Source organism: Phyllostomus discolor, chromosome 9 (genome assembly GCF_004126475.2).
Source record: "Phyllostomus discolor isolate MPI-MPIP mPhyDis1 chromosome 9, mPhyDis1.pri.v3, whole genome shotgun sequence".
Taxonomy (NCBI): Eukaryota; Metazoa; Chordata; class Mammalia; order Chiroptera; family Phyllostomidae; genus Phyllostomus; species Phyllostomus discolor.
In genome coordinates, this window is record NC_040911.2 from 77,725,193 (window position 1) to 77,744,850 (window position 19,658).

At 40.9% G+C, this 19,658-nt stretch overlaps 1 protein-coding gene across 1 annotated transcript in view; it reads left to right on the forward strand.

Annotated features, from left to right (window-relative positions):
- The window catches only part of HAO1 (hydroxyacid oxidase 1), a 54,561-nt gene that overhangs the window by 16,064 nt on the left and 18,839 nt on the right, over window positions 1-19,658 (forward strand). The window contains exons 3-4 of the mRNA XM_028524442.2: window positions 9,450-9,705; window positions 18,044-18,219. Coding sequence (XP_028380243.1) covers window positions 9,450-9,705; window positions 18,044-18,219 — 432 coding nt within the window. The remainder of the gene's footprint in view (window positions 1-9,449; window positions 9,706-18,043; window positions 18,220-19,658) is intronic.

The window sequence follows — 19,658 nt, forward strand, 5'->3', positions numbered from 1 at the left end:
AACCACACAACCGCTTGGTACTTTGTCATTGCATATTTTCACCATTATATAATGACTTCCTGTGCAGATGACAAAGTGCATTTTCTTAACAAAATTTCAGCACAGCTGTTTTGATGACTAAATTTTGCAGCAGCTTTTTAATCAAATGTACTTTAAAAAAACTTGAGGCCCTTTGATGATATTACTCTCTTTCCTTCAAACACATAATTTGGGAAACTTAACTCACCTTTCCCATAAAGAAGAGCTATTTTCAAAGGAATCATCTGAACCCAAAGTAGCACATTGCTTCATTGTTCTGCCCTAATCTGGGTGTGTGGTTGTCCCACATGAATCAGTGTTCCACATTATAGACATTTACTCCCGTTGATACCTAAGGTTTTATATTTTCCTTTGTTTGGTGTTGTCATCATGGCTGCAGATGAACATCATCCTCAAATGTATCACAACCCCCTTCCTCATCAATCATAGCATGGCAAACTTTAGTTTTACTTGATGACTCAGCATCTTCTTTATATGTGTAAACCTGACATTAAACATTTGGAAGCAATTTTACAATTGGTAAATTGTGCCTTCTCAGCTTTGAGTAACCTCTCTTCTTTCTCATCTTCTGCCATTTTACTTTTATTTTGTCATTTATTTTTGCTTCTAATCTAAAAGCTAGGGAACTGGGCTAATCCTAGACAAGCAAGCTTATAAAATACATCTGATGATGGTAAAGTATGCTGAAGGGCTGTTACTATAGTTCAGTTTAATACCTTGATTTTAAAACTAGTAAGAGATGAACACATAAGAGAATGTGGCACATGTATCTGTGCCTCCCTCCATAGGGATGCCAGTGGAGAGAAAAGACACATTCATCAGCAGGATGTGACTGGTGATTGGAAAGCCACGTACCAGCCACTGCCTCCGCCACCACCACCCACCCCTCCTTTTTCTATAATGTCCTATCTTACCAGGACCATCAGATACCTCCCATGAACTTGGATGAAGCCTTGCAAATGAAAATATCTACTTTGTTCTCAAAGTATCCTCCGTGAACAAAAGTGTGAATACCATTGGAGAGCTTGTTAGAAATGCAAACTCTCAAGTCCCATCCCAGACCTACTGTGTCAGAATCTGAATTTTATCAACATCTCCATGTGATTCCTATGCATATCAAAGCTTGAGAAGCACTGGAGAGAGTCTGAAATGAAAGTTCCTGGTGCTTCCTAAGAAAAGGTGTAATTCAAACCCTCAAAGATGAAACTTAAATGTAGAATGAATGGCATTCCCATTTGAAGACTCTCTAAGATCTTCTGAGAGCCAGCTGATTTCAGGACAGCTGCCTAAAATGCTGCAGGAAGTAAGAAGTAGACTCTAGATAAATGAGATAGATGTGTAGATGTGTACAAAGTGGTTTTCAAAGAACTGGGACAGGTAAGCTTAGTGTCTAGCCACCTAAAACTTAAGTCCATAATAGATTTCCTGTCTTCGCTCCTCCACATCCAGATTACCTGGATCAGAAATAAACATTTTCATTAAGGCCTGAGGTAAAGCAAAACCCTACCAAAGTCTAGAAGCACATTGCATTTCTTAGCCATAGGGAAGATTCTACCCGCTCACGCTGTTTTGCAAAGCTCTAGTCCATTTCAATCACTGTACACCAGAGGTTAGGATTTACATTAACCCCAGAGGTGGCTGCATTTATATCTAATATGAGTTGATATAAACCTCTATAGTGGATTTCAAGTTCCATAGCATAGGAAATTGAGTTAACTCTCTAATGAATGGTAGTTTGGGCATGCTGAACTGCATTCAGTCTTCAGCCAGCTCATTGCAGACCCTTGAGCATTTCCCACCCTAGGGCATATGATGTAACTCTAATAAGAAACTTTATTGTGAGTGGGTCTGAGGGTAATGTTTGTTCTGTTAAATAGAATGCACCAACATTTTCCACTAGCGCATAGTCTGTTTCATGGTGGTGGGGCAATAGGGGTCGTGGGTGAGAGTTAACAATGACATTGATCACATTTATTTCTATATAATTATACTTACACTTGTATTACAAATGGCAGAATGTGTGTCAGCTACTACTGAGTCAACTCCAACTCCTGAGACCCTATGAATGAGTGAGTGATGTCCACTATGTCCTGTCCTCAGCAGCCCTGCTCAGCTACTGCAGACGTGCACCAATGGCTTACTTGTCCTCTGCTCTTCCCCAGTAACCATTTGAGTGCTTTGTGACCTGGGGTTCTCATTTTTCAGTGCTTTCTCTTGCTTCATTTTGGACTCTGCCCATAGGGTTTTCAAAGTAAGACAAAAGGAAAAAGGGAAAGTAAGAAAAGAAAACCATGTGCAGCAGTGGTTTCACCATTGCCTTCTGCTGCACTTGCCTTTGGGTCTATGGTGTCACCTATGAAGTGCAAGTGCCCCAGCAGGGAAATGAAAGAGTAGAGAAACAAGAGAATATAGTAAAAACTTAATTATTTTCTTCCAGGTATTATTGTTTGACAGCTGGATTAAGCAAATACTGCCAGCCCTTTAGATCTACTTGCTGTTCCCGCCATGGAATCTGTAGACAAATTAGAGGTCGGGGTGGGGTGAAAGCATATTTCTGCTGCATCTCTCAGATTATTTGCTGTTGTTTACTCCTGGCTTTTCAAAGTGAAGTGTACCCTGGGAATGTAGGAATCACCTTCTTTAGAGGGCCTAGCAGGGAGTTCCTTGGCCTGGGGAAAATTCCTCTGTCCTTTAATCATTTTCTTCCTTAGGGACATGCACATTTTACACCTTATATGCAGGAGAAAAGAGGAGTGGGTGTCTTGAGCATCAAAAGCATTGTAGAGGAAAGCTGAGCATGGAGATTATGAATAATGATGTTAAGAAACCCAGGTCTTGGCAAAATGAAGAAAATTTAAAAAGCTATGTAGAACTTCTTTTCCCAAATAATGTTAGGTATTCTCTCACTTAACCCTTTAACAATGCATGACCTTAGAGTTTACACAGAAAATGTTCACAAACATTGTCTCAGTGGACTATCCAGTGATCCTCTGGGTAGACAGGGCAGCCCCTGCACTTGCCACTATTTTGCAGATGAACTGTGTGCTGTGGGTGGCCAGGCTGGGGCTGTAGCCCAGGCCTTCTGACCCTCAATGTACTACGTCCTGCTGTCTTTCTGAGATACAGATATTGTTTCCTAGGTTATGCATATGACATCGTCTTTGATGACTCAATGCCTAAGAACTTACTTGTGTTTCTTTTAGTGTATGTGTGTATGTTAAGGCATTTTAAAATATCAGTGGTATAATGTATTAATGTAACCTGTAAATAAAAAGAGAAAGAGATGTCAAATATAGTCTGAATATATCATCTAGAGTAGTGATTTTCAACCAACGTGCCACTAGTATTTTTAAAACCTGCAATACCTGACTAGTTAGAGGCACTGATCTCTTTCCCCTTCAATTATTAAATTAAAAAAAATGACAACTAACACAACAGTGGCCATCTGGTGTAAATGAATCAAAATTATTCCTATTTTTTGTCCGATTGGCAAAAAATATCGTTTTTGGCGTGCTGGTAAATTTTAGCCATTGGTTTATGTGTGCCAAGAAGTGAAAAAGGTTGAAAACTACTGACTTAGAGCATTGAAAGTTTAAGTGTCCATCCCAGAAGATACGTGTCAGGAATGACAAAGGGGGTGAGTGGAAGTAAGAGAGTAGCGTCCCGTCATGTGGAATCAGTGTTTACTTGAAGGCTCAGCCTCCTGGGTGTGTTAGCCAAGATTCTTAGACTTAGATTCACATTACGGACCTTCATCATGAGCAGGCCTGGCCTTTATAGCAATCACCTCAGAGGTAATTTCCACTTTGCCAGGAATTGCAAAAGTGCAACTTGCACCGCAGTCTTCTGTTACTGACCCAGAAGTTGGAAGCAGGTCTCTATCTATGCAAGCTGACCCCTGTCCTTTGTAGAATAAAATCTGGAAGTTGCTGCTCTTCAGAGCAGCAGGTCAGAGTTTCATTGTGGAAAATGAATTAGGGAGAGAAAACAGATTTCAAAAACATTGTGCTTTCAAGCACTAGACTAGCATAACTCTGATCAGAGCTTCTTAACAAAGTCTGTGCTAGGTCACTTGAGAGTCTCAGATGCTGTTTCTAGAGCTCTCACAGGGCTCTGGATGCCCCCAGCTCTGCCAGGCATTAACCTTTAAATTGATGGATTGGGGGAGGGAGCCGGGGATTCCTTGCCAAGGGACTGGAGTGATGGCACATTGAAGGGACTCGGAAGGGGAATTGTTTACTTTAGAGCCATGGTTACTTACCAGTTAGAATGGAAGTATTTCAGTATTTTCACAAGCAGCATTGTTATTCTGGTATGCACCAACTTAACCCCACATCTGTCCTTAGTGGAACCAGGTGAATTTATGATAGCCTTTCTGAACAGTTCTTGCAAAACCCCAGGCTCCCTTATTTCATTCTAACATAAAGCAGTGTTGAAAACAATGGATGTAATTCATCAATGATTTTCCTTGATCACAGCAAATAATCACAAGTAAATGGCGATCACAGTGATGAGTATTATATGTTCCAAACAGTGTGGATGCTTCTAAGTTTCACTCCTCTTCTCTTCTGGGAGTAATATCTGAACCTCAGTTCATAACATGTCTGCACCGACTCTGATATTCCCCCATAATCCAGGGAGGGAGTCTCATTAAATTCACCAAATCATTAAATATTTGCTGAATGTCCACAACTGGAAACAACTGCTAACTTAGGATTTTGGGGGGCCCCAAATCAAACTTTCAGCTCTGATGATTTAATCATTGGAAAACACACAGTACCAATAACATCGGGAGCCATTGGTACTTGAGCCGAGGGCCTCTGAAAATAGATGCCTGGACTGGCCTTGGGCAGATATTGCAGGGGTTTGGGGCAAAATGTTTGTGAGCACTGACATGCAAGCATCATGGTTCAGGTGATGTCGATATTTTTCATGCATTGGTTTGTAGGATTTTAATGATCTGTATGGAATGTCTGTAGATACTTCTTATAAATTAAAGATCTTTTTGAAGATTTTAAATTTTTTTTAGCGGAGCTGCTGATGCCTTTGCGTAAATTACAAGTGGCATCTGTCATTTGGTGCTTTTTTTAGCTGAACCATTTTGTATAGCCACTCTGCTCTTACAGTGTGTGACAGGCCTTGCCCATTGGTTTCCATTTCCATGCCTTCCCAGAGCTGGCAGTGTGGTAGTATCCCTCGGGCATGTGGCAAATCTGCTTTCTCGGTTGTCATGACCCTGAAGGATTGGGGGAATGCATTTATCTATGCTTGATATCAGGGGAGAATTTTGGGCATCCGGGAGTTCTAGAAAGATCATTGCTCTGGAGAAGTGGTCAGATGTGCTGGGTTCTTCCACTCTGTGGCCCACCTCTGTGTGACTTTTGTTACATCATATCCTCTTCAGGACATAACTTCTCTGTGGGAAATTGTTGGTTAGGGGATTCTGACCTAAACTACGAATGCCCCCTGGCATTCCTTCCAAACAACAGTGGATGCCCTGAACTATTTTTCATATTTACAGATTTTTTTAAAGATTTTATTTATTTTTAAAGAGGGAAAGGAAGGAGAAAGAGAGAGAGAGAGAAACATCAATGTGCGGTTGCTGGGGGCCATGGCCTGCAACCCAGGCATGTGCCCTGATTGGGAATCGAACCTGTGACACTTTGGTTCACAGCCTGCGCTCAATCCACTGAGCTATGCCAGCCAGGGCATATTTACAGATCTTGATGAAAATCACACAGTGGTCCCGATGTGCATCTGTATTAATACTTAATAAAATGTGGTTTGCTGGGTAACATTTCATAAGTGATGAGAAATTATCAAAGGAACACTTGGAGGGAACAGATTAGTGATAGAAGATATCATCTGTAGCTCAGATCTTCTTTATCCAGCCTATGGCCTGAAGAACAGGGATAAAAAAACAAAAACACCTTCAAAGGCATAGGAAAATTAACATTTATCAAAAACAAAATCCATTTTATGGTCATTTGAATTTAGAGTTTTACTATCAAATGTTGATGCGAATAGTAGATGTCAAACTGTGGTCCAGGACGAGCAGCAACAGTGTCACCTGGAGCTGGTTACAAAGGCCCCGTCTCAGATCTGCTGAATCAGAAACTCTGGGGGGTGGGTTTTGCTATCTGTGTTTTCATAAACACTCCAAGGGATTTGTCTGTTCACTAAAGTTTGAGAAACATGGACGCTTTTTAACCTCTTAAAGTTGTTTTTCAGCAGCACGTCACTTGATTCTCATCAACGCCCTATGTGTCACTTGGACAGCTACTTTGCTCTCACTTGATATATGGGGGCACACAGTTAAGTCCAATGACCCGGGGTCACATCGTCTCTATGTTTATTATTTATGTCTTTGCATATAAGCATTATATCAATTTCTCCCTCTACTAAAGTTGACCCCAACTGTACCACCTATTTTTGGAGGAAAGATTCTTACCCACATTCTTTCAAGTTTTCTAAGACAAGTGGTTAGAGAATTCCAATTTTCATTATTTGCTCATTTTTTTCATCTTGCCCAAAAGAATGTGGGAAAACTGCTGTTTACTTGAGATGTGTAGTGTATATATTTTACAAAGTTTTCAAAGGCAGCATAAGTGGTAGAATATACCTTTAATAAAATTTTTAAAGATAAAATTTAAAAAGTTTGAAACTTAAAACTATACAATATCATCTATCTATCTATATAAGGTGAGGATGTCAAACTCATTGTCACTGGGGACCACATGCGCCTCACAGTTGCCTTCAAAAGACTGAATGCAGGACTTCCGGCAAGATGGAGGAATAGGTGGACGCACCGACCTCCTCGCACAACCAAGAACAGAACTACAATAATTTACAACAATGATTTGCAGTCATAATATCAGAACTGTCAGAGGATTTATCTAAATGGAAGTTGGACAGCCAAGAAGTTGAAGTAGACCCGTACATCCAGACCGGTAGGGGACGACGAGCCGAGCGAGCGGGTGCGGGGCTGGCGTGGGTCGCAGGCGTGCGTAGGTCAGGGGAAATTTGGCGCAAAATCGGTGCAACAGCAATCCCGAGCGCTGGAGCGCAGCGGTGTAGCGGTGATCCCTGAGTACGCAAGCAGCGGCTGGGGGAATCAGTGGGGCAGTGATTGTGGACCTGGGCAGAGCTCACGGCCTAGAAGCCCAGGGAAGTGTCTGACTCCAGGAGAACGGAACTGTCGCCATCGATCCCTCCTGTCCCCGCTCCTGCCCCGGCCCCCACATATAACGTCACAATCTAGCGACTGGGGCACCCAGCACTGGTGAACACCTAAGGCTCCGCCCCCCACCGTAACAAGAGCGACCAGACCGGAGAAAAATAAATAAATAAATAAAATAATAGGAGAGATAGGGAAAGACAGAAGACATGTTTCCAGCAGAACAGATCAGCCCCCCAGGACTCATCCTTTTGAGCGACCAAGAAATAGCCAATCTATCAGATGCACAGTTCAAAACACTGGTGATCAGGAAGCTCACGGAACTGGTTGATTTTGGATCCAAATTACATGAAAAAATGCAGATTACCATAAAAGGGATGCAGGAAGACACACGGAGGAGAGCCAATTGTGAAAGGAAGGAATCTGAGTCTCAAAACAACACAGTGGACCAGAAGGAAGATAGAATCAACCAAGCAGGAGAGCATGATGAAATAAGAATTCAAAAAATCGAAGAAAAGCTTAAGACCATCGAGGACACCTTTAAACGTTCCAACATCCGAATTATAGGGGTACCAGAAGGGGAGGACCAACAAGTGGAAAAGTTATTTGAACAAATAATAAAGGAGAACTTCCCCAAACTGGCAAAGGGAACAGTCTTCCAAGAAATCCAAGGAGCGCAGAGAACCCCAAAGAAGTTGGACCCAAGAAGAAACACACCAAGGCACATCATAATTACATTAGCCAAGGTAAAAACGAAGGAGAGAATCCTAGAAGCAGCAAGAGATAAGGGGACAGTAACTTACAAAGGAGTTCCCATCAGACTGTCAGCTGATTTCTCAAAAGAGACCTTACAGGCAAGAAGGGGCTGGAAAGAAATATTCCAAGTCATGAAAGACAAGGAACTACATCCCAGATTGCTCTATCCAGCAAAGCTCTCATTTAGAATGGAAGAGAAGATTAAGTACTTTTCAGATAAGGTCAAATTAAAGGAGTTCATCATCACCAAGCCCTTACTTTATGAAATGCTAAAGGGGCTTATCTAAGAAAAGAAGATAAAGAAAAGACATGTATAGTAAAAGGACAGCAAACTCACAATTATTAACAACCACACCTAAAGCAAAACCAAAAGAAACTAAGTAAACAACTAGAATAGGAACAGATCCACAGAAATAGAGGGCACAAGGGGAGGGCTAGCAGTAGGGGTGGGAGGAGGAGAGAGGGGGAAAAGATATAGAGAATAAGTAGCATAGAATGTAGGTTGAAAATAGATAGGGGGAGGGCAAGAATAGTACAGGAAATGTAGAAGCTAAAGAACTCATAAGTACGACACATGGACATGGACTAAAGGGGGGGAATGTGGGTGGGAGAGGGGGCACAGGGTGGAGGGGAGTGAAGGGGGAAATGGGGCAACTGTAATAGCATAATCAATAAAATATATTAAAAAAAAAAGCATTATCCCCACCCATAGAAAAAAAAAAAAAAGACTGAATGCAATTTCAGCTCCTTAACAGTTAAGGTGTAGTTACATTTATACAGTCCTAAAATTATTTTGGCTCTTTAAAGGCAACCACAAAGCTGATGTGGCCCCCGGTGACAATGAGTTTGACACCCTGATCTAAGGAATTGACTCATACTGTTGTGGAGCCTGGCCAATACAAAATCTTTCCAGTAGATGCTGCAGTTTGAGTCTAAGAAAGACTACTCACAGAATTTCCTCTTTCTCCGGGAAGGTCAGTCTTTTCTTTAAGGCCTTTGACTGACTGGATGAAGCCCATCCACACACAGAGAGTAATCTGCCTTTCTCAAAGTTTACTGATTTAAATGTTAATCTCATTTAAAAAAATTACTTCACAACAACATTCAGACATGTTTGAGCCAGTACCTGGCTACCATGGGCTAGCTAAATTAACATAAAACTAACCACCACAAAAAACTTATCTTTAATAGAATGTACATTTTATTTTAGATATAAACTATATTTTAACCAATCCCCTAAGGTTAGATGGCTCCCAATTTTTTCACGTACATATGGCACACCTTTGGCTAATTGACTCATTTTTGTCTTCGAGATCAATTTACAGAGTGTGGAAGGGAATGCTATTTTTAACCATTTGAAGATATGACTCCTTATTGCCAAATTGCCCTTGTACATGTCTTTAGTCTTGATCTATAGCAGAAGTCTTTGTTATGGGAAAATGCTAGGCTTGTCTTGATCTTCCCCCTTCTTCCTCAGCCTGCAGGTCCCTGGGAACTGGCATGATGCTGAGTTCTTGGGCCACCTCCTCAATTGAAGAAGTGGCCAAGGCTGGTCATGAGGCACTTCGCTGGCTGCAACTGTACATCTACAAGGACCGTGAAGTCACCAAGCAGCTAGTGCGGCGGGCTGAACGGATGGGCTACAAGGCCATATTTGTGACGGTAGACACCCCCTACCTGGGCAACCGCTTCGATGATGTGCGTAACAGGTTCAAGCTGCCACCCCAACTCAGGTAACCATAGATCTCTGATCTCCTGGGCCCCTGAGATGGCTTTCTAATTCTCTTTGCTCTTGTCATGAGCCAGGTCTAAAGGTTTTCTCCACTTTCCAAGTGTATGGCCTGGGGCATTAGTTTTTTCACAGAACATTGGTCCCGAAGTATGACTGAAAGGGATCTTATCTAGGAATGGCAAGGTCTGGATTCTAGAGATAGTTTCATTGCCAAATATCCACATAATTTCCAGCAAATCACACCCCTTTTGTGGGTGTCACATACTTGAGTTAAATAAAGGAGAGATAGAAATTGCCCTTATACTTAAGAAAGTCAAATAAATTCATGTACCATAGTGGATTGAAGGCTTTGGAAAGTATGACTTGCCATGTGGATAGAAGATATTTAACACAGCCCAGGAAATAGTTTTATATGTTATTGTATATAGGACAACTATGGATAGGAAGGTTGAAGAAAGATTAAAGAGTGGAGACAAAAGAAGCTGCATGCTTGAGCCCTCATCAACTATTTCTTCGAGCAATATCCCTCTTTAGTTGTAGATGAACATTAAGTCATTTATTCACTGGCTCATTCATTCATTCATTCGTCCATTTATTCACTCACTTGGTCATCTTAGCATAAACAATGTGCCTATCAATCTGTAACTGAACAATGATGGTTTTATTAGGTCATTCAGCTTGTCCGCTGGCAAGGAACTGTCCTTTTTCCTGTAATAATTTAGGATGAGAACCATCTTTAGTTATACTGGGAATTCAGTAGAGTGTCCTGAGAAAGACCCCAACCTCCCTAAACTGCAGACCTCTTCTCCCTTTTACTTCTTCCTTCCCCCATTTCTCAACAAAATTTTCCCTAAGCTTTTTCATACCAATCTGTGACTGATAACCTTCAAGGCTAAATGCATTTGAACAGGAATCAAAATCTTAGTTTAATGGAAGACGCTTTGATGATGAGATTCCCAAGCCTGTATGAGAGGATGTGAAATGATGAGGGATGACTGCTTTGGATCCTAGGCCTCATTTTACCTGGGCTGTTGTTCTTCTGCCTACGTTGAAATTCAACCCTTCTAAAAAATCAAAAATCTGCAAGAGTCAGAACAAAATCAGCATTCCACACAAGGACAAGAAGTTGCTGGAAGCTAGCAACTCCACAGATGTTATAAAATAAGATGCGTCTCAACTAGCACATAAGTCTGTATGTACTTCTGTATGTCACGTAACTGTCATACAGCCCTGCTGAGTATGCACCTCTTTGAGTATGAACTATTGTGCATAGAATCTTGCTGTTGAGCCATATGTAAACTAGCTGTGTGATGTTCCCTACCTCCAGGCAAGTGTAGGGTGTTGTTTCTGCATGTGGTTGCTTCAATGGCCAACGTCAGAAAGAGACAGTGCTTTCCCGGTCAGACCTGACTCCTGCATCCCAGATACAGAGTTATCCAAACAAAAGCAAAAGGTCTCTGACCTATTCCTACCTACTTCCCCCCCCAAATTCATCAGAAATTAGATGGCTTCAAATTTCCCTAATAATGAGAACTGCATTCACATTATTTCTCTATTTTGATTACCTTATTTTTTAGATTTTCTAAAATAATTAATTTCTTGCTCTAGGTTTCTGACAGGAAACATTATTTTCCTTTGGAATCTGCTCTTTTCCCCCCTTCCTGTTGATACTGCTACTAACAACAATAACACTAACAGTAGGATTATTCTTGTAGCTTAAGAAACACTTTCTTGCTCTGGATAACAAAATGTCTTCACAGTGGTATCTACTTAGATGGGGGAGATGACACAGTTGTTACTTCTGGCTGGCATGTCTCGCTCCTCTGGTGCCAGGGCCACTCAGTCAGGAGCGGAAGCTTGATTTGCTTTTTCCCCTTTGCCTTTGCTCCCGGGTTCCTGCCCAGATGACCTGAAAGACCATGAGACAAAGGCCCTTTTCAGCTGTCCATGTGCACAGGAGTGGCCCAGGCTCAGCAGCTTGTCACATCTCCCGTCTGAAGATGATCAAATAATGAGCAATACATCCAGATTACTGGGAACACAGGAAACACCCCATAGCCCAGCTCCCCCACCCCTGAGAGCGCCCGCTGGCCTTGTTCTTCCTAGTAGCCTTCAGGGCAGGCCAGCACCTTCTGGTTGGCTTCCCTGCAGCCCACGTTCAGGGGCCGAAGGCAGAGCACACTAATGGGAGGCCCAGGCTTCCGCCTGAAGCCACATACAACCGAAAAGCTCATCTGTTACAGCGTGATAGGAAATCGGGTTACTTTTCTGCAACTGACCTGACTCATAGAAGGTGAAGCTGGGCTTTTCAGAAGTGAGGTTTGGCAGGCAAGGGAGGCAGGAAATCCAGGGGAGAATGAGTCTGTAAAGCTGTGGCTCCTTCCAGCTCTTGCTACTTCCTCTGCCGGGGTGGGGGAGGGTTCTGACTCTTGGCATCGCGGACCAGCCAGAGTTCAGGAGTTTGGTAGTCTCTGCTTGGTCTATATGCAAAACACATGTATGTGTGTACATTCCGAATGGCACGGAGGTTCCTGAAACTGAGGGGAGGGGGAGAAAGGAGAGTTCTCATCTGCTTGTGGAAGAAGCAAGGAATGGAGTCAGTTCACTAGACCAATTCCAGAGGCTTTGAGGCAGGGGCCTTTTCTTTCTCTGTACCCCACTGGAATGGTTCATTTACCCTGAGTAAAGATTTGGCTATTTGATATAGAGCCAGATTTATACTGGCAGATGAAAGAGAATAAAATAATTTTCAATCATTGGCTAAGTACAAGGTAAATCATGACATCTACCTTTCAGTGATTTGCTTGGAGACATGCTTCCTGAAGCCCTGAAATGAATTATTAATCACGATAGCCAGAACAGATCACACACACACAAAGATCAGACTGACGTTGTCTTCCCAGGTCTCACGATAAAAATGGCTTTTGAGCCCCTCATTACTTCTCTGACGTCATCTCCCAGCATCCTCATCTTCACTCTGTCTCCCGAGCCACACCAGCTCCCCTACTCTTCTGTCCCTGTGCTGGGCATGCTTGTGCCTTAGAACCTCAGACCTGATTCTTCCCTCTGCCCATAACATTCCTCCCCCAAATCAGTGCACCACCAAGGTCTTCACTTTTCTTACATTATTATGTCAGGGAGGGCTCTACATGTCTTTATTTGGGAAACCAAAATAAAAATAAACAGTAGAGATTAGAACAGAGACATAATATATGTGGGGATCCTGGAAAGGTTTTGGGGAGAGACATATTGTGAAGGTGAACTTGGTACATGGCCCAATAGCCTCTGAATTCTTTGGTTAGAAAAACATCCACAATATAACTGTGTTAAATGGAATAAAGACTTCCCAAAGATGTCTATGTCCTAATTCCTGGAGCCTGTGAATATGTTACTTTATAAGACAAAATAGACTTTGAGATGGGAAGATTATCTTGAATTATCTCATAGACTTAATGTAATGAAGAGGTCCTCATTCGATGGAGACAGGAGTGTCAGGGTCAGAGAAGGAGATGTGATGATAGAGCAGAGGATGGGGTGATGCCATAGGGAGTCAGGGAAGGTAGTGGCCTCTAGAAGCAGGAACAGGCGAGGAAACGGATGCTGCCCCAGACCCTCTGAAAGGAAGATAGCCCTGTCCACACCTGGAGTATAGTACAGTGGACTTCTGACCTCCAGAACTGTAATCTAAGACATCATTTTAAAGCCTCTAGGTTTGTAGTCATTTGTTATAGCAGCAACAAGAAGCATACACAATAACACTGATCCGCTAATTTCCTCCACAAGGTAGTTTCTCAATGAGGCCAAGTTTGAGCAGCCTATTTCAATTTTCAAGTTAAACTTTTACTAGCTCACTCACCTCTTATTCTGCTCTTTATTTATTTTTATAGCGCTTATGATCTACCATGTTCCATAAATTACTTATTGATTATATTTTTTGTTTATTTTCTATCTCTTCTTGCTAGAATGCCAACCCTATGTGGCCAGGAAATTTTGACTTTTATTTATACATATATCCTAAATATTTAAAACACTGGCACACTGTGGGCACTCAATAAGTAATGCTGAATCATTAAATAGAAGTGTACTAGATCATATAAGATTTAACCAATGAAATATGACTAGTAGGAAATTAAACAGGTTTGACCTCAAACTTAAAATCTATTTTTTTCAACCATCCTTCTAACTGCCCAGCCACATGGAGGAAGAAATTAGCAGGGCTATATTCCTGATACAAGTGTTTTTCCTCACCACAGAATTGAAGGCTGGTGGTCCATGTACCAGTTCCTATCCATATTATGAATTTCTCTGTCTCTCTTATACTGTGTTGATACCACAGGCTCTACTGATTGTTATTTTATCTGTTTCCTGCTATGGAGGCATGTAGCTTTATCTTTAATATCATATTATCAATACTTACAATAAAATAATATATATTTCTCCATAATATTTAGTACTAGTATTACTATTGGCAATTCAGTAATGTTTAACTTTCTTTTAGTAGTTGTTACTGTTTTTATGATGCTAACTGACTAAAAGCTAAAATAATTTCTATATTAGATTAAAAAGCATATTTGAGGAACATTTAAGGTACAATGAGTTCCTTACAAAGAAGAAATTGTACCCCTTGCCTTTGGTTCATTAAATAGATTGGGATTCAGAGAATTAAGTCATAAGTAATCGTGTTGTTATTTTGATGTTGCCCCTTTCCTTCCTTACGAAATGGAATACTTTGGTTATCAGAAGCCGCTTTAAGTGTTTTTTTGTGTATATGTCATAATTCAAATAAAAATAGCATTCATGGAGGTTTCCTTTGGAGCCATTGGTAACACACTCCATCGCGGGTCTCTGTCAAGATATCTGAAAACTTTTTCTTGGCGTCTGGCTTTGAACAACGTTTTAGAGTAACAACAAGGCTTCATTGTGCACTGAAATTTCTGTAAGGCAACATTCATTCAAGTGTTGATCTGCATTTCACCGTCCAAGAATAACAACAGTTATTTATATAATTTTATCCATGTTTCTGTTTTTTCCTATCCATTTCACCCTTTCACCCCGCCCCTGCTGAAACACTGCAGCTTGTTTGGGAGGGGGGTGGGGTGCTGTGCAGAGTATATACACATACAGATGTTTTTCTTTTTTTTCCCCTCTGGTCTTGCTACACAAGAGACAGACTAGACTTTCTACCTATTAACAATATTACTTAAAAGTTTGGAATTTAATATCACTTAGTGTCATTTCTAAGTAATAGAACAGCTTTCCATAATGCGGATATGTTTACTGACCAGAAGGTTAGCTTAATTCAAGTTATGATGACAATGGGAAACCAAAGTCTGTGGTAAAATGTACAACCTGAATGGTCTGATAAAAAGAGATAGTTGAGTATTGCAACTAAAATCCACACCAAAGCTCAACAAATGGGTGGATACTAGTGTGACTCTCCTGGAGTTGGAATATTCTATGACTGATAAGGGCCACCTACATCCATGAAACTATAGGGCTTACCTTTTAATTGTTACTATGAAAACTTTGCCAATGGCTTGAACAGTTATGTGGGATGTGAATGTTCATGTCCTATGATTATATATACCCAACCATAGCTACCTGACCAGTTTTTTTAGCTGATAGTACACGAAAATGTAACATAGTTTTATATTAAAGGAAACCCTGTGATTCTCTTAAAAATAATTTTAAAACAGTATAGCTATGTAATTCTATGCTTAAATAAAACTTAAAGTTGTCTCTCCAAGATCCTTTCTATATTCAATGGTAGAGCTAGTAAAAGGGAAGAAAGAGCTATGATTGAATCAGAGATCTATATACAGCTGTATTTTTTTACCCAAAGAGAAGATTGGCTAACAGGGTAATTTGTAACATGAAGAAAAGCAAGGTGAATCCAGGTCATCCCATCATTCAAAGACAGCCTTTCAGAAGAATGAAGTTCGAAATTGCATTTGGGTTTGTAGGCAGCTGAGTCACATGGATGGTGTCATTGTGTATCCAGATGTCCATTCACCCAGCTGGTTGTCAGAGGTGCAGGCAGAAAAGACTTTTCCCCTAGTTTAAGGAACTGCCAGAATCTAGTCAGGATATCAGGACCTTAGACTAAAAGAAAAGACTTCAGGTATACAGAATGAGCCAGGAGCAGAGGCTTGGAGGTGAGTTAGACAAACCTTGGCCTAAGTTGAATTAATGAAATTAGACATAGGGGAGGGCAGCCACTCAGTAGAGCTGTGCCGCAGTGTGGGTTTCTGCAGGAGCAGCCTGAGAGCCAGTGGTTTCAGTGCCAATGGTTCCTTTAGAAGATGAAGAGAATATTGGTAAAGGAGTGGGGAAGGGGTTCATGGGAGGGAAGGCATGAGCAAAGGTCATGTTATCAACACAACTACAACTGTGGGCGACTGAAGCCTAATTCTGCTGGGGAATGTTGGGAAATCATGTAGAAGATATCTTAGAGTTAGTCTCTCTGGGGGTGAGGGGGTTGGGGTATTTATACATTAAAATACCTGATACTACAAGTCTGCTGTATCAGTTGTGACTCAAACTTTAGGAACAAGAGAAGCTATGTGTATTAATCAGATTCTCCAGAGAAACAGGACCAATAGGATATACATGTGTATGTATGTGTGTGTTTATAATATTACTTGAACTGTATGGTATGTGAATGATAACTTATTAGAGCTGTTTTTAAAGTAATCATACACACAAAGATAGTAGCAGCAGGAGCCCAGGTGGCTGCACCGGGAGCAAGGGAAGAAAGAGAGAGATTATGAGAAATTGGCTCACGGACTATGGAGGCTGAGAAGTCTCATGATCTTCAGTCTACAAGTTGGAGGCCCAGGAAAACCAATATAGTTCCAGCCTCATCCTGATGGCCTGAGCACCAGGGGACCTATTGTGTAAGTCCTGGTCTGAGTCTGAAGGCTTGACAACCGGTAGCTCCAGTGTTCAAGAACAGGACATGATGGCTATCCCAGCTGAAGCAAAGAACAAATAAGCCCTTCCCTCGCCTTTTCATTCAAGGTGGACACTTAACATATTGGATGATGGGATGATCACTTTTAGTAACTCTACTAATTCAAATTCTACTCTCCACCAGAAACATCCTCATAGAAATACCCAGAAACCTTTTACCAGCTATCTAGCTATCCCTTAGCCCAGTCAAGCAGACATGTAAAATTAATCACAGGCGAAGAGATGAAGGAAAGCTCATGCCCTGATCAGGACTGTTGAGAAGACTGCAGAGTTCAGTTAGCAGCAGAGAGCCACAAAGAGAACAACTAAGTGGAGGAAGGAAAGCAGGAGCTGATAGCTCATCTGCTGAGAAACACCCCCCTTCTCCCTGTGCCTGCGACCATATAACAGTAAGCAGGAAAGAATCTGCAGGGGCAACAGGTAGGAGTTAATGTGGATTACCGCAGTTCCAGTCTCCCCTAGAGTTTTTCACAAGGATGTGGCAAGGTTTCCGGAAGTCAAATGCAATTGCCAGGATGCAGCTGAGATCTAAACAAACACAATGTAATTAGGAGTAAAGAGACCTAGTGTGGAGCCCAAATGCTACCTTAGCTAGATTTTTCTATGTGAAATAGGAATCAATGATCAAGCTGTGGGTATTAAGAGTATCAATCTTATTTTCTAAAATTTTAAAAAATTGCAATAATATTGGTACATGAAAGCCCTGTGTAAATTGTAATGCACCATGTAAATGTCCATCACTGTGATTAGTATACACTGCTGGTTGAAAGTAGCATCAAATCTCTTGTCTATATTCATAAACTAGCTTAGGAAGATAGAGATATTTGAACTCAGCCATATATTTTTCTTTGAAACTGATTTATTTACAGAAAAACAGCCTAATATGAAAAATAAACTCTAAGTGACCAATTAAGTCCACTAGATTGTCCAATTTTAGCCTGGAATCCAGATGGAAAATATGCATGCAAACAGCCTGTAGATCAGTGGTTTTCCACCAGTGCGCTGTGCCACACTGGTGTGCTGCAGGAGTTTCAACACCTGCAGTACCTGACTATTTAGTCAGAGGCACTGACCTTTTTCCCTTAAGTTGTCAAATAAAACAAATGACAACAACCACACAACAACAGCCATCCAGTTTTGTCAGATTGGCAAAAATGTAATGTAGTTTTTGGTGTGCTGTAGAATTTTAGTAAGTAACTTATGTGTGCCATGAGATGAAAAAGGTTGAACATGGCTGCTCTAGATGGTTGAGTCGTGAACACCCAGTTGATTTGAAATGAGTAACTCTTCTTTTTCTATAGAATGAGTCATTGTAAAGATATCTCTAACTTTAGGAGTCTCTCATTTTATATACCTCTTTATTTCAGAATGAAAAATTTTGAAACCAACGATTTAGCATTTTCTCCTAAGGAAGATTTTGGAGACAACAGTGGACTTGCTACCTATGTCGCTAAAGCAATAGACCCGTCCATCAGCTGGGAGGACATTAAATGGCTGAGAGGGCTGACTTCGCTGCCAATCGTCGCCAAAGGCATTTTGAGAGGTTTGTTTGTTCCTCCACTTGACTTCATACTGGTTTTACGATCCTTTGTGGACATGATCATGTTTTTAAAGGTAAATAATCAGGAATAATTAACATGGAGATTGAAAGAGACATTCCATCTCTCAATTCTCCCTTTTGATGTTAGGAATTAGATAGCATCCTCATTCTTAGGTAATGCACTGAAGAAGAGCAGGTCTCCCATGAAGTAAGAAGTTACCCATTTTCAAGCATGAGGGTCTTGCTGCCTTTATTTGCAGCTGTCACCAAATTGTGGAACTTAACGAGGTCTAGGTAGAAGGTCCTGCTTTGGCTGAAAGCTGCAGTAGTGACTCTCAAGCCAATGAGAAGCTCCAAGGATGATTTTCTGATAACCAGACCTGTTTTAAGAACCTCTTAATATTTTTCTCCTCTTCCTTCCCAGTACCAAAGATGGGGGCTGACTTCAGAATGTGGTGAATCCCATATTACCTCTCTGCAAAGAACAGTTGACTAGAACACTGAAAACCTCAGTGATCAAGTTGTGGGTATTAAGGAACTTGACTACTTCCCCCCTATTCACATGTATTGAGTCCCGCAGGGAGGTACAGTGACTAATAATTTGGAGTGTGGATGTGTTCGCCCACAAATATGGTTTCTTGCCTTTGAAAACATATTTTTAGTATGGCTAAATAGATAAATGCCAAAAACATATTATTTTAAATGGAATGTTTAAGTAAATGACTCTAGGATGAGAGAATTCTATTAACTTACCTCAGGCTTAACAATGATTTAGAATCAAAACTTTTTTATAGGTTTTCTTTGAATATGTGTGAATCCCATGGCCCCTGTTTATAAAGCTCTAGGCATGCCTCTGACTTTATCTTTTTAATCTTATGTATGCAGAAATGATGCTAATAAAAAAAAGAACGGGCCCAGTGAAGCTTTCAAGTAGAGGAAATATGTTTAAACCTAGATTTGTCTTAATCTGTACTTAAAAAAATATTGTACACTCTTTCTTGTTGATCATTGTTCTAGTTCAGTTTCTGAGAACTATGCTTCAATGAGTATATCCTGGTGTTACAGACACTTTTAGAGAAGTTTCACTTACTTTACTTGTATCCAGAGTATCATCCATGGTTGTTTGTGCTACCTCTGGCAGCTACATTCAGCTGTAGGTCCTGAGAACGTTAACCTGAAGGTTCTGCCTCATCTGTTCATTGATCCATTTACTTAGTCATTCACTCAGTCAGTCACTCCTTCATAAATATTTATCATGCTTACTGTGCGATAAAATTTTTAAAAAAAAGATAATAATTTGAGGTCCTTGGTCAAAAGGAGAGCCCATTCCTGTAGGAAAAGGATAAGTAAAGAAGAATTTGGATGCAGTAAGGTATTACAGGTGTTGAGAGAGAAATCTGTGCAAGATCAGGGTGGGTTTAAAACAGTGTGGGCAACTATAA